At 56.2% G+C, this 15533-nt stretch overlaps 2 protein-coding genes across 2 annotated transcripts; both read left to right on the forward strand.

Annotated features, from left to right (window-relative positions):
* The first annotated feature begins 5197 nt into the window (after positions 1-5197).
* On the forward strand, positions 5198-11442 carry LOC116963785 (cytochrome c oxidase subunit 6B1). The gene is made up of 4 exons (XM_033001523.2): positions 5198-5291; positions 7110-7217; positions 7336-7436; positions 11225-11442. The coding sequence occupies exons 2-4, from the start codon at positions 7112-7114 to the stop codon at positions 11276-11278; spliced, it is 261 nt and encodes an 86-aa protein (XP_032857414.1). The 5' UTR covers positions 5198-5291; positions 7110-7111; the 3' UTR covers positions 11279-11442.
* Positions 7447-11218, forward strand: LOC122153844 (leucine-rich repeat extensin-like protein 5). The gene is made up of 4 exons (XM_042797223.1): positions 7447-8222; positions 8565-8701; positions 9457-9547; positions 10370-11218. Exons 1-4 carry the CDS (start codon positions 8013-8015, stop codon positions 10952-10954), a joined length of 1023 nt encoding a protein of 340 aa, XP_042653157.1. The 5' UTR covers positions 7447-8012; the 3' UTR covers positions 10955-11218.
* Positions 11443-15533: the final 4091 nt, after the last annotated feature.

Below are 15533 nucleotides of genomic sequence, written 5' to 3' on the forward strand. Positions count from 1 at the left end.
TGATCAGAGCCTGCTCTAGCTGCTGATGCTGGGCCTCACTAGGGTTTGCCTGCAGCTGCTCGCAGCTGCTGATACAGGAGGAATGTCAAGGACGCTTCAGCCCTGTGTACCGTGGTGTGTCAAAAACAGGTTAAGGGGAATTAGGAATAGTGGTCTGAGAAACCCAGTGTTATGGTAACGGTGGTCTGAGAAACATTGTGTTACGGTACTGTCGTGTATTGAAAACAAGTCAACAGGAATCAGAAATAGTAGCATGAGAAACTTAGTGTTATGAGAAGCTTGGGCTTTAAGCTAACTGCAAGTAGGTGGACCGTGCGAATACGACCTTTAGAGCTTAAGCCAATCAGCTAGTGACTAGTAGGCATAATAATTATCATTGTCTGTATAAATATATGTACCCTGGACCAATAAAAACACACGTTGATTGATGCTCTATCACCCACACTGAACCCATCTCAGCGTGTCGTTCGTCCGCGGCTCCGCAATGACTATTCAACATTATATCATAGAATTGAAGAAAAACATGCAGGAGCTGAGGGCTAAAGGATTATTAGCCCAGAGCACCCCTTTGGATTTTGCAATACACAAAATTCAGCTGGGAGATAAAGTGTTGGTAAAAAGCTGGAAAGAAGACAGCCTTAACCCCCGATGGGAAGGTCCGTTTCTTGTTCCTTTAACCACAGAAACGGCAATAAGGACAGCTGAAAAGGGATGGACACATGCATCAAGGGTGAAGGGAACTATAAAGGAATGGAGGGTTGTAACTGAACCTGGAAATACCAAACCTACCCTTAAAAGGACTTGGTGTGACGGCTGAGGGAGGTTCATATTGACTCCTGTAACAAGGTAAATTCTAATTGAACAGCGTACAGGGAGCAGACATTATCTTTTGACTAAAGGAACCCGCTTTTCCCCACTTTTTCCAAGCCCTTGTTCGTGTTGAAAGTCCTGTATGGAGTAAAATAATTCCTATGACCCACAAAGAGAAGGAAGGCACACCCTGGTGAAAGCCAGAGAGGGCAAGCCCGGAGGGAATCGGTGCTGCAGCTGACAAGGTCTGCCGAGGGCTGCAACCCCTGGGGCGGTGACCGCTGAGCATTATGATCCTGACCGGACCTCTCTTGGTGTGGGTCCTGACTGGAACCCTGCGGGAAGGTGTGGACTCCTCTTCCCACCATTGCAGTGAGTGTGTTGCTGTAACAATGCAAGGTGATAGAGTCTCGCATACATTGATATACCATGGCCACTACGAATGTAAAGGGCAGATTGTGGGTGATTGCATATATAACCAAATATAAACTCCGCAAGGATCTTTCAGCCAACACAGTCATGTGCTATAATCCTGAAGTACTTCCAACTCTCTATTGGATAGAATTGAAAACAGAGGGATACATGAAGAAAGGGAAATATAAATATGATGGATGGAAAACTTTGGCAGTAAGTAATCCGGTTTATAGTCCTAATTCCCCGGTATCGGTCATTTTTGATGTCTGCCAAGCGGTAGATAGGGACTATTACTCTGCTGACTGTGGAGATATATCAGAGGAGACAATACAGGAAAACTGAAAAATACATGTGTATGAATCGTGGAAATTCTTATCTCACCTCCGGGGTCCACGGAGGCCACTTGTGTGGAAATACATGGGAGGGTGTGTGTTGGGCAACAACTAACTGGGGCTAGGAACATCATTGTCCCCACCTGAAGGCCAAATTGGAAAAGATAAAGGCAAGCTCAACTTGTGGACTTTATAACTGTACGCTGGTCAATTGGACAATTATAGATCCCTTGTCCTGGAGAGTAACAAAAAAGGTAACAGATTTCGGAATCAAGATTTGGGCCTCTGGTTACAATCCAGGAGCCATAATCCGAATAATTTATCATCAAGAAGTAAGGCAAACCATACAACATTGTTTGTTATTCAACTCGTTTTATCATGAAATGGAAACAGGAGTCCAGTATGAAACTCCCACAGTTGCTAAAAATCTGTTTGTGAACTGAAAATATAGCAAAAGTGCTAAAAGTAATGAATTGTTATGTGTGTGGAGGGACAAATCAGGGAGAACATTGGCCTTGGGAAGCCTTAGAGAGTAATAAAACTGACCCTAGGATCTAGAAGATAAATAGTCAGGATAGAAGACAACCGTGGATTTTACAAGCTAATATAATAGGGAGAAGCTGTTTTTAACACCTAGCCAAGAAAGGGGAGCCAGTGGGAAATTTAATTTGTGAAGGAGGCTATATATGGAATAAAACGAGGAAGGATTGGGATAAATGGGGGGACCCAATGGAAATAAATCCACAAGTGGCCAGCTGGACAAATGGGAACGATATACCTAGTGGTTGGCCTGCACCGGAGGGACACTATTGGATTTGTGGAAAATTAGCCTTCGCAGCTTTACCGAAGAATTGGGTTGGGTCATGTATAGTAGGTACAATTAGATGTAGCTGCTTCTTGTTGCCAATAGGTAGGGGAGAACGATTGGGGGTTCCTGTGTGTACAGAATCTGATAAGTTGAGGAGATACAAGAGAGATTTACAAATTGGGAATTGGAAAGAGAATGAATGGCCTCCAGAGAGAATAATAGCCTATTATGATCCTGCAACATGGGCGGAGGATGGATCTTGGGGCTACTGAACTCCGATATATATGTTAAACAGGATTATACGGCTACAAGCAGTAGTTGAAACAGTAGTGAACAAACCAGAGATGCCTTAAGCCTACTTGCAAAACAAAATGCAAAAATGGGAACTGCAATATACCAAAATCGTTCAGCGTTGGACTACCTGTTGGCACAAGAAGGGGGAGTTTGTGGGAAATTTAACCTCACCAATTGTTGTATACAAATAGATGACGAAGGAAGGGCTGTAGATGAACTGGTTAGAGAAATGAAGAAAGTAGCCCATGTCCCAGTGCAAACGCGGAATGGGTTTAACACTGGAAATTTAGGATCATGGATGTCATTCTTTAATGGTGATTGGATTACTAACGTGGGTATTTTACTCCTGGGGATATTTTGAGGGTTGTTAACTATCCCTTGTATAATTCCATGTTTTACTTGGTTAATACGATCGGTGGTGCAAAGTATGCAATCGGAAATAAAGAATAATAAGACACCATTAATGGTATTAGGGACTGAAACAACCCCAACTTTAACGGCAGCACGGAAAGCTGTTATCGAATTAGAAACCAAGACATGAATCAATGAGATAAACAAAGTGGGGAATTGTGGAAAACACAGGCACGATTCGTGTCTAAATAGAATATGATGTGATAAGTGTAATTGTTGTACCCTGTGTGGATCTGAAATGATGTGTGATCATTACAACCGGCATAGTAATTGTGATGAATGTCGGAATCAAATCGAGACTCTGCAAGAATAATTTTATTAGATGAGTGTGCTTCTTGCTCGGAACAATGCAACCGCTTCTTAGAAACCCCGCCTTGAGCTGCAGCAACCTCTGCTGGGGAAATCCCGCCGAAAAGACAAAACCCCGCCACTTTCAAAAGATGCAACAGGAGAACAGCGAGGCAAGAGGCAGAGACCTCCGGACTTTCAAAGGACTCAACAGGGGACGGCCACGTACCCCAGCAACTCGAATGATCCAGTGGAGGAAGAGCAGGACAACGGGGTTTGGCCAAGACGCCGGTGCAAGGGCATAAAGGACCCTGCTGTTAGAACTCGGGGTGCGTGTCGCGGAGCTGAGACTCCCCGCGCTGCTTTGCTTATTGCTTCTCACCCTGAATTGATTGAACCCAAATAAAATTGTACGCCTATTCTGAAATTGGACTTCAGTCAATTAAATCAGGGGTCCTGGGGGGGGATTTAGGGACAGAGGTGAGACTTTTTGGGGGTCCTGGGGGGATTTGGGGACTGGGCTGAGGCATTTTAAGGGGTGCTTCGGGGGGATTTGGGGGCAGAAATGGTGCTTTTGGGGGTCCTGGAGGGGTGTTTGGGGACGGTGATGGGGATTTGGGGGGTCCTGGGGGGATCTGAGGACAGGGATGGGGATTTGGGGAGTCCTGGGGGGATTTGGGGACAGAAATGGGACATTTTGGGGGTCCTGAGGGGATTTGGGGACATTTTCGGGCATAAATGGTGCTTTTGGGGGTCCTGGAGGGGGAGTTGGGGACAGTTTGCAGGATTTGGGGGTTCCTGAGGGATCCTGGAGTGATCTGGGGACAGAAATGGGACATTTTGGGGGTCCTGAGGGGATTTGGGGACATTTTGGGGTTGCTGGGGGGATTTAGGGACAAATATGGGACTTTTGGGGGGTCCTGATGGGTGTCTACGGGTCCTGGGGGGATTTGAGGACAGAAATAGGACATTTTGGGTGGTCCTGGAGGGGGATATGGGGACATATTGGGGGTCCTGAGGGAATTTGGAGACAGATGGGACATTTGGGGGGGCCTGGGGGGATTTGAGGACATTTGGGGGGGGGGATTTAGGGACAGAGATTAGACTTTTGGGGGGTTCTAGGGGGTGTTTGTGGATCCTGGGGGGATTTGGGGACAGAAACGGGACATTTTGGGAGGTCTTGGGGGGGGGGATTTGGGGACACTATGAGGGTCCTGGGGGGATTTAGGGACAAATACGGGACTTTGGGGGTGTCCTGGGGGGTTCTAGAGACAATGATGAGACATTTTGGAGGGTTCTGGAGGGGGATTTGGGGACATTCTTGCGGGATTTAGCAACAAATATGGGACTTTTGGGGGGTCCTGGAGGGATTTGAGGACAGGAATGGGACATCTGGGGGGGTCCCGAGGGGCATTTGGGGGGTCTTGGGGGATATCTGGGGACATTCTAGGGGTCTAGAGGGATTATTTGGGGGTTTCGGGTACCGTTTTGGACGATTTGGGGGGGGGGGTGGAGTGGGGTGTTTGGTACCATTTTGGACTATTTTGGGGGTCCAGGGAGGATTTGGGGGTCCTGGGGGATATTTTAGCACAAGAACAGGGTATTGGGGGGAGGGGGGGACACACGAGATTGTTAATGTCAAGTTTGGGGTCCTAGGGGCGTTTTGGGGCGGTTTCGGAGTGTTTTGAGGGAGTTCCGGGGTCCTTCGGCCGCCGGCGACCCTCAGTCCTCCCACCTTATCTCTATGGCCGCCGCAGTCCTCCCCCTCACCGGCCCCTCCCTCCGCCTCGGCCGCTCTACCCCTTGCGTCTCCACTGCTCCTCCCATTGGATTCCTCTGGGCGCGTTGCGTCACGTCCGGCGGCGCGCTGCGCTTCCGTCGCGTCTCGTTGGTTCCGACGGGAGGGTCACTTTGAGCGGAGTCGGTGGCGCCCGGTGAGGCGGGGGGGGAACTGGGGGCACTGGGACAGCTCTGGGGGCGTTACTGGGAACCTCCCGCTCCCCCCTCATTACTGGGGCGGTTAATTAACCCCATTAATTACCCCCCCACACCCCCCCATATCACCTTCCTCCTTTTCAGTCCCGGGGGGCGGAGCTTAATTAGTCCCGGGGGCTTAATTAGTCTCAGGGGGTTATTAATTAGCCCCGAGGGGGGTGTTAATTAGTCTGGGGAGATTAATTAACCTCGTTAATTACCCCTCGCCAGCATGACTGCCTCCCCACCCCTCCCCCATTACCATCCCCTTCGCATTCCCCGGGGCGGTTAGTTAATCCCAGGGGGGTTTAATTATTCTGTGGGGTATTCTTAATTAGTCCCAGGGGGTGTTAATTAGTCTGAGGGGGGCTAATTACCCCTGTTAATAACCCCTTGCTGGGGTTCCCCCCTCCACGACACTCTCGCCCCCCGTTACCGTCCCGTTTTCATGACAGGAAGGGAAGCTGGGAGTGATTAATTATTTCTTGTACTTATTAATTGTTTTTGGGGGGTGTTAATTAGTCCTGAGGGGTGTTAATTGGTCGGGAGGGTTTATTAACCTTGCTAATTACCCATGCAGGGGCCTCCCCCACTCTCCTTCCCCCTGTTACCATCTCTCTTTTCACAATGGGAAGGGGATCTGGGGGTGATTAATTAATTCTGGGACTTATTAATTAATGCTAGGGGATGTTAATTAATCCCAGGGGATGTTAATTATTCCAGGGGGGTTACTTACCCCTGCTAATTACCCTCTGCCAGGGTTTCCCCCCTCCCCAATGCTCTCCTGCCCCCTGTTACCTTCCCTCTTCATTATGAAAATGGGAACTGGGGGTGATCAATTATTTCTGTGATTTATTAATTAATCCCAAGAGGTGTTAGTCCAGGGGGAGTTAATTACCCCTGATAATTAACCCCTGCCAGCGTTCCCCCCTCCCCAACACTCTCTCCCCCCATTACCACCCTCTTTTTCATGATGTGAAGGGGAGCTGGGGGGGGATTAATTATGCCTGGGGTGTGTTAATTAGTCCTAGGGGGTGTTAATTAGTCCAGGGGGGTTATTACCCCCTGCTGGGGTTCTCCCCCTCCCCAACACTCTCTTGCCCCCCATTACTTTCACCCTTTTCCTTATGAGAATGGGAGCTGGGAATGATTAATTATTTCTGGGGCTTATTAATTAGTCCCAGGGGTTGTTAATTAATCCCAGGAGGTGTTAATTAGTCCAGGGGGAGTTAATTACCCCTTCTAATTACCCCCTATTGGGGTTCCCCTCTCCCCAACACACTCTCCCCCTCTTACCTTCCCTCTTTTCATTATGAAAAAGGGAGCTGGGGGTGATTGATTAATTCTGGGAGTAATTAATTAATCCCAGGGGTGTTAATTAATCCCAGGAGGTGTTAATTACTCCAGGGGGAGTTATTTACCCCTGCTAATTACCCCCTGCCAGCATTCCCCCCTCCCCAACACACTCTCCCCCTGTTACCTTCCCTCTTTTCATTATGAGAAAGGTAGCTCGGGGTGACTGATTATTTCTGGGGCTAATTAATTAAGCCTAAGGGGTGTTAATTAATTCCAGGGGATGTTAATTAGTCCTGAGGGGGTTTATTACCCCTGCTAATTACCCCCCTACAGGGCTTCCCCCTTCCCCAGCACACTCTTCCCCCATTACCCCCCCTCCCTTTTCGCAACGGGAAGGGGACCTGGGGGGGCTGTGTGTGTGTGTGTGTGTAATTAATTATCCCTGCTTAATTAACCCCCTTTTAATTACCCGGCCTCCCCAGCCATGGCAGAGGACATCAAGGCCAAGCTGGAGCGCTACAAGACGGCGCCGTTCGACAGCCGCTTCCCCAACCAGAACCAGACCAGGAACTGTTGGCAAAACTACCTGGGTACGGTCCCTTTTCCTCCCTTTTTTTTTGTCCCTTTTTCTCCCATTTTTTTTTTTTTTTTTTTTTTTTCTTCGGCCCTTTTTGTCCCTCAGGGTCCCCCCCCAACATGTCCCCCCAGATTTCCACCGCTGCGAGAAGGCGATGGCGGCCAAAGGGGCGGATGTCGCTCCCTGCCAGTGGTACCAGCGCGTCTACAAGTCGCTCTGTCCCACCGCCTGGGTGAGTGGCACCCCATGGGGTCCCCAAGATGTCCCCACGGGGTCCCCACACCCCACAGGGACCCCACGATGTCCCCACAGGGTCCCCGCACCCCTCAATAGCCCCTCAGGGTCCCCGCGGGGGTCCCCACAGCCCCCAGGATCCCCTCGAAGTTCCCAGGGTGTCCCCACGGGGACCCCAAGATGTCCCCACGGGGTCCTTGCGCCCCTCAGTAGCCCCTCAGGGTCCCCCCAGGGTCCCCACAGCCCCCAGGATCCCCCTCGAAGTTCCCAGGCTGTCCCCTCAGTGTCCCCACGGGGTCCCTGCACCCCTCAGTAGCCCCCCCACGGTGTCCCCACACCCCTCAGTGTCCCCGTGAGGTCCCCCCGTCCCCTCCACAGTGTCTCCACGGACCCCAGGATCCCCTCAAAGTCCCCACAGTGTCCCCACAGCCCTCAGTGTCAGCTCTTAGTCCCCTCAGTGTCCCCGTGGTGTCCCCATGTCCCCCCACGGCCCTCAGGGTCCCTCCCGGGGTCCCCACGGCCCTCAGGGTCCCCTCAAAGTCCCCAGAGTGTCCCCACACCCCTCAGTAGCCCCATGGTGTCCCCAAGGCGTCCCCACACCCCTCAGGGTCCCCACGGTGTCCCCACGCCCCTTGGGGTCCCCTCAGTGTCCCCATGGGGTCCCCCTGTCCCCCCCACAGTGTCCCCACAGCCCTTGGGGTCCCCACGGTCCCCAGGATCCCCTCAAAGTCCCCATGATGTCCCCACAGTGTCTCCACAGCCCTCAGTGTCAGCTCTTAGTCCCCTCAGTGTCCCCGTGGTGTCCCCATGTCCCCCCACGGCCCTCAGGGTCCCTCCCGGGGTCCCCATGGCCCTCAGGGTCCCCTCAAAGTCCCCAGAGTGTCCCCACACCCCTCAGTAGCCCCACGGTGTCCCCAAGGCGTCCCCACACCCCTCAGGGTCCCCTCAGGGTCCCCACGGTGTCCCCACGCCCCTTGGGGTCCCCTCAGTGTCCCCATGGGGTCCCCCTGTCCCCCCCACAGTGTCCCCACAGCCCTTGGGGTCCCCACGGTCCCCAGGATCCCCTCAAAGTCCCCATGGTGTCCCCACAGTGTCTCCACAGCCCTCAGTGTCAGCTCTTAGTCCCCTCAGTGTCCCCGTGGTGTCCCCGTGTCCCCCCACAGTGTCCCCAGGCCCCTCAGTAGCCCCACAGGGTCCCCACAGTGTCCCCACAGTGTCCCCACACCCCTTGGGGTCCCCTCAGTGTCCCCGTGGGGTCCCCGTGTCCCCCCACAGTGTCCCCACTGCCCCCAGGATCCCCTCAAAGTCCCCACGGCCCTGGGGGTCCCCTCAGTGTCCCCACGGGGTCCCCCAGAGTGTCCCCATGACCCTTGGTGTCTCCAGCGTGTCCCCACAGCCCCCACGGTCCCCTTGAAGTCCCTTTGGTGTCCCCACAGTGTCGCCACGCCCCTTGGGGTCCTCATGGTGTCCCCCCGGATGTCCCCAAACCCCTCGGGGTCCACTCAGAGTCCCCACAGTGTCCCCTCAGTGTCCCCACACCACTTGGGGTCCCCCATGACGTCCCCCAGGGTCCTCCACGGTGTCCCCACCATGTCCCCAGGGTGTCCTCAGGGTCCCCACTGTGTCCCCACAGTGTCCCCATTGTCCTTGGGTCCCTCTTGGGTCCCCCATGATGTCCCCACGGTGTCCCCATTGTCCTTGGGTCCCCCAGCATGTCCCCATGGCCCTGAGGATCCCCACAGTGTCCCCATGGTGTACCCACAGTGTCCCCATGGACTTCGGTGTCCCTACCATGTCCACACAGTGTCCCCATGGTGTCCCCATGGTCCTCAGGCTCCCCACCATGTCCCCACAATGTCCCCATGGCCCTGAGGGTCCCCACAGTGTCCCCCCCCATGTCCTCAGGGTGTCCTCAGGTCCTCCTCAGGGTCCCCATCGTGTCCCCACAGTGTCCCCATTGTCCTTGGGTCCCTATTGTGTCCCCCACGGTGTCCCCATGGCCCTGAGGATCCCCACAGTGTCCCCAGGGTGTCCCCATGGTCCTCAGGTCCTCCTCAGGGTCCCTGCCATGTCCCCATCATGTCCCCACCACGTCCCCATTCTCCTTGGGTCCCCCACGATGTCCCCATGGCCCTGAGGATCCCCAGGGTGTCCCCCCCCATGTCCCCAGGATGTCCCCGTGGTCCTCGGTGTCCCCCCCATGTCCCCAGGGTGTCCTCAGGTCCTCCTCAGAGTCCCCACCTTGTCCCCACAGTGTCCCCATTGTCTTTGGGTCCCCCATGGTGTCCCCATGGCCCCGAGGATCCCCATGCTGTCCCCACCATGTCCCCACAGTATCCCCACGGTGTCCCCTTAGCCCTCGGTGTCCCCAGGGTGTCCTCAGGTCCTCCTCAGGGTCCCCACAATGTCCCCATTGTCTTGGGGTCCCTATCAGGTCCCCCACAGTGTCCCCATGGCCCTGAGGGTCCTCAGTGTCCCTACCATGTCCCCAAGGTGTCCCCATGGTCCTCAGGTCTTCTTCAGGGTCCCCATGGTGTCCCCATGGCCTCAGTGTCCCTACCATGTCCCCAGGGTGTCCCCACGATGTCCCCATGGCCCTGAGGGTCCCCACAGTGTCCCCACCATGTCCCCAGGGTGTCCCCATGGTCCTCAAGTCTTCTTCAGGGTCCCCACCTTGTCCCCACGGTGTCCCCATTGTCCTTGACTCCCTCTCGGGTCCCCCCACGGTGTCCCCACGGCCCTGAGGATCCCCACCGTGTCCTCACCGGTGTCCCCAGCGTGTCCCCATGACCCTCGGTGTCCCAATGGTGTCCCCACCATGTCCACAGGGTTTCACCCATGACTCTCAGTGTCCCCCCCATGTGCCCAGGGTGTCCTCAGGTCCTCATCAGGGTCTCCGCCATGTCCCCACCACGTCCCCATTGTCCTTGGGTCCCCCACGATGTCCCCATGGCCCTGAGGATCCCCAGGGTGTCCCCACCATGTCCCCAGGATGTGCCCGTGGTCCTCGGTGTCCCCCCCATGTCCCCAGGGTGTCCTCAGGTCCTCCTCAGAGTCCCCACCTTGTCCCCACAGTGTCCCCATTGTCCTTGGGTCCCCCATGGTGTCCCCATGGCCCCGAGGATCCCCATGCTGTCCCCACCATGTCCCCACGGTATCCCCACGGTGTCCCCATGGCCCTTGGTGTCCCCACCATGTCCCCAGGGTGTCCCCATGGCCCTGAGGATCCCCAGTGTCCCCACCATGTCCCCAAGGTGTCCCCATGGTCCTCAGGTCTTCTTCAGGGTCCCCACAGTGTCCCCATGGTGTCCCCATGGCCTCAGTGTCCCTACCATGTCCCCAGGGTGTCCCCACGACGTCCCCATGGCCCTGAGGGTCCCCACAGTGTCCCCACCATGTCCCCAGGGTGTCCCCATGGTCCTCAGGTCTTCTTCAGGGTCCCCACCTTGTCCCCACGGTGTCCCCATTGTCCTTGACTCCCTCTCGGGTCCCCCCACGGTGTCCCCACGGCCCTGAGGATCCCCACCGTGTCCTCACCGGTGTCCCCATGACCCTCGGTGTCCCCACCATGTCCCCAGGGTGTCACCCATGACTCTCGGTGTCCGTCCCCCCCCCCATGTTCCCAGGGTGTCCCCAGGTCCTCCTCAGGCTCCCCACCGTGTCCCCATTGTCCTTGGGTCCCTCTTGGCTCCCCCATGGTGTCCCCACAGGGTGTGTGTGTGTGTGTGTGTGTGTCCCGTGACGTCACCCCCGCTGTCACCCTGCCCCCCCTCCTCCCCCCCCCAGGTGACAACGTGGGACGAGTACCGCGAGGAGGGGACCTTCCCCGGCAAGATCTGAGCTTCACCCACCCCCCCCTGGGGTGGGGAGGGGACATCTGTGTCCCCGTGGGGTGACAATGCCACCCCCCCCACCCTGGCGAGGTGGGGAGGGGACACGGGTGTCACCTTGGGGGGGGGGTGGGGGGTAGGGCGGGGCACACAGCCAATAAAGGGTTGAACTGGTCCTGGGTGTGGTTTGTACTGGGAGGGGCGGGGCGGGATGTCCCCAAGGGTGTGGGGGTGTCCCCAAGGTGGGTGGGGACGTCCCCAAAGGGTGTGGGGGTGTCCCCCGCATTGATTTTGGGGACAAACCAGAGCTCCACCCCCCCTGAGCCCGGAACGAAAAAATGTTTATTCACGAAAAACTTGGGGGTGGGGACAAACTGGGGGGGGGGGGGGGGGGGGGGGGTAAGGGGGGACAATCCCCCCACCCCCCCCCTCCCCCCTCCAACTCCGGGTGACCTCTGGGGAACTATGGGACCACGGGGACAACCCCGAGGGGTCGGAGGCCGAGGGGCCACCCCAGGAGCTGCCCCACGATGCCCCCGGGGGTCCCCAAAGCCGGGGCGAGACCTTGCAGCGGCAGTGCTCCCAGCAGCTCCCCTGAAGGGGGGGAAACGGGGTTAGGGGGCTTCTGCTGGGACCCCCACGCCCCCCATCTCCACCCCCTTTGATGGTGGCTCCATCCATATCTCCAGGGACGGGTGGGTGAGGAGGCCACCAGAGAAGTTCTTTGGTTTCTCCATCCATCCATTGACGCTTCTTGGATGGATGGAGAAAGCGTTGAAGAACTTCCTTGATGGTTTCTCCATCCATCCATCCATCCATCCATCCATCCATCCATCCATCCATCCATCCATCCATCCATCCATCCATCCATCCATCCATCCATCCATCCATCCATCCATCCATCCATCCATCCATCCACCCATCCATCCATCCACCCATCCATCCATCCACCCATCCATCCATCCATCCATCCATCCATCCATCCATCCATCCATCCATCCATCCATCCATCCATCCATCCATCCATCCATCCACCCATCCATCCATCCATCCATCCATCCATCCATCCATCCATCCATCCATCCATCCATCCATCCATCCATCCACCCATCCATCCATCCATCCATCCATCCATCCATCCATCCACCCATCCATCCATCCACCCATCCATCCATCCATCCATCCATCCATCCATCCATCCACCCATCCATCCATCCATCCCCAGACCTTTCTCCATCCACATCTCCATGACCACATGGATGGAGAAACCCTTGACGATCTCCTGGATTTGTCCACCTAATCATCCATCCTTCTGGGGATCCAACCACCCAACTGTCGACCTTCAACAGTGTCTCCATCCATCTAATCCACCCAACCCTCCACCTTCAGTGGTTTCTCCATCCATATCTCCAGGGACAGGTGGATGGGGAAGCCACCAGAGAAGTTCTTTGGTGTCTCCATCCATCCATTGACACGTCTTCAATGCATGGAGAAAATGTTGAAGAACTTCCTTGATGGTCCATCCATCCATCCATCCATCCATCCATCCATCCATCCATCCATCCATCCATCCATCTCCAGACCTTTCTCCATCCACATCTCCGTGACCAGATGGATGGAGAAACCATTGAAGATCTGGATTTGTCCACCCAATTGTCCACCCTTCTTCTGTGGATCCAGCCATCCAACCGTCAACCTTCAGTGGTTTTTCCATCCACCCAACCATCCCTCTGGCCTTCAGTGGTTTCTCCATCTCCTCATCCTTCCACTCCTCCTCCATTCCTGGTTTCTCCACCCCCCACGGTGGCCCCTCACCTGGAGGTCCCTTCGTGTCCCCCCTCCGTGGTGGCCCCTCACCTGTGGGCAGGTCCCGGGGCCGCAGCGTCCGGTGGGAGCCGCACGTGTCACCGGGGCGGCAGCGAGAGTCCTCGGGGCACCACGGGGCTGTGGGTGACACGGGGCTTGGGTGGGGCCACGGCGACCGCGGGGGACAGCATGGAGGGGATGGGTAGGGAGGTCACGGGTGGACAGGGAGGTGGAGAACGTCACGGAGGGACATGCGAGGATGTCATGGGTGAAGAGAAATAGAGGGGACACCAGAGATGGACACGTGATGAGGTCACGGGTGGACAAGGAGGTGGAGAATGTCATGGAGGGACAGACAGAAGACATCAGGGACACGTGACGAGGTCACGGGTGGACAAGGAGGTGGAGAACGTCATGGAGGGACAGACAGAAGACATCAGGGACACATGATGAGGTCATGGGTGGGCAGGGAGGTGGAGAATGTCATGGAGGGACATGTGAGGATGTCATGGACACGTAGAGGTCACGAGAACGTCATGGGGGGACACACAAGGATGTCATGGGTGAAGAGAAATAGAGGGGACACCAGAGATGGACACGTGACGAGAGGTGGAGGCCACCACAGATGAACAGCTGGAGAGGGGACACCGCGGAGAGAGACGGAAAGATGTCATGGGTGGAAGACGGCACGGATGGCCACCCTAGGGGGTGTGGCCACCCAACGGGGACACTGTGGAGGGACAATGTCGTGGGTGGACAGAGCTGGAGAAGATTGCGTGGAGGTCAAGAGCGACGGGTAGGGCCACAGAGGCAGAGGGGACATCACGGGTGGCCACCGAGGAACCCGCCCACGCCCAGAAAACCCACGGCCCCGTGGCCCCCAACTCACGGCATCCGTCGGGGGGGCTCCAAGGTCCCACCCGAGCCCCGGCCTGGTGGCAGGTGGCCTCGTAGGCGCCCAGAACCTGGTGGAGGACCTCGTGGAGGACCTCGTCATCCCCACGGGCCTCACAGAGCTCCCGGAGGCAAATGTCAAAGAAGATCCCGGGTCGGACCACAGCGTGACACTCCCCGAAAGGTCCTTGAGGGTGGCGGAGGAGACCGCAGAGCTTGGCGTGGACGAAGGTCCTCTTGGGGGGCTGGTGGCAGGGGGGACACGCAGGCCCGGGGCAGGGCTGGTGACACGTGAGCCCGGCGGTGGCCCGGTGGAGGTGGTCATTGGCCGGGTGACCGTCAAAGTCGCCGCAGAGGCCGCAGGTGCCATTGCGGTGACGCGGGGCCACGGTGACGGCCAGGGCGGCCCCGGGGCCGGCCGTCACCTGGAGGCCGAAGGCGGCGAGGATGAGGAGGGTGGTGGCACCTCGGGCTGAAGCGCAAGCGGCCCCGCCCTGCGGGCAGAAGGGCAGCGCCACCGGGGTGCCGTCCACCTGGGGGGGGGACAAGGAGGGGACACGGTCAGCCGCCCCACCGGGCCTCCACCATGTTCCTTCTAGCCAGAGGCTGCTTGTCCGTGTCCTCCAGCCGACCTTCTGACCTTCACTCACTCATCCAACCTCATCCATCCATCCGTCCGTCCATCCATCCATCCATCCATCCATCCATCCATCCATCCATCCATCCATCCATCCATCCATCCATCCATCCATCCACCCGCCCATCCATCCATCCATCCACCCGCCCATCCATCCACCCACCCACCCATCCATCCATCCATCCATCCATCCATCCATCCATCCATCCATCCATCCATCCATCCATCCATCCATCCATCCATCCATCCATCCATCCATCCATCCATCCATCCATCTATCCATCCGTCCATCCATCCATCCATCCATCCGTTCATCCATCCATCCGTCCATCCATCTGTCCATCTGTCCATCCATCCATCCATCCATCCCTCCATCCAACCTTCTCCCTCCAACCCTCATCAATCCATCCATCTCCTTCCATCCATCCCACCTTCTCCGTCCATCGTTGTCCATCCTTCTCCATCCAGCCTTCTAACCTTCATCCATCCATTCATCCCTCCATCCTCTTCCATCTACTCATCTATCCAACTTTCTCCATCCAACCTTTTCTATATATCCATCTCCTTCCAGAAGGTCAACCATCCATCCATCCAACCTTCCAACCTTCTCCATCCATCCTTCTAACCTTCACCCATCCATCCATCCATCCCTCCAATCTTCTAACCTCTTCCAGCCATCCACCCAACCTTCACCCATCCATCCAACCTTCTCCACCCACCCAACCTCTTCCATCCATCCGACCTTCTCCCTCCATCCTTCTAACCTTCTCCCACCCATCCAACCTCTTCCATCCCTCCATCCATCCATCCATCCCACCTTCTCCCTCCATCATTGTCCAGCCTTCCCCATCCAGCCTTCTAACCTTCATCCATCCACTCATCCCTCCATCCTCTTCCATGTACTCATCCATCCAAACTTCATCCCTCC

Source organism: Tyto alba, unplaced genomic scaffold (genome assembly GCF_018691265.1).
Source record: "Tyto alba isolate M040663 unplaced genomic scaffold, T.alba_DEE_v4.0 Super-Scaffold_24, whole genome shotgun sequence".
Classification (NCBI taxonomy): domain Eukaryota; kingdom Metazoa; phylum Chordata; class Aves; order Strigiformes; family Tytonidae; genus Tyto; species Tyto alba.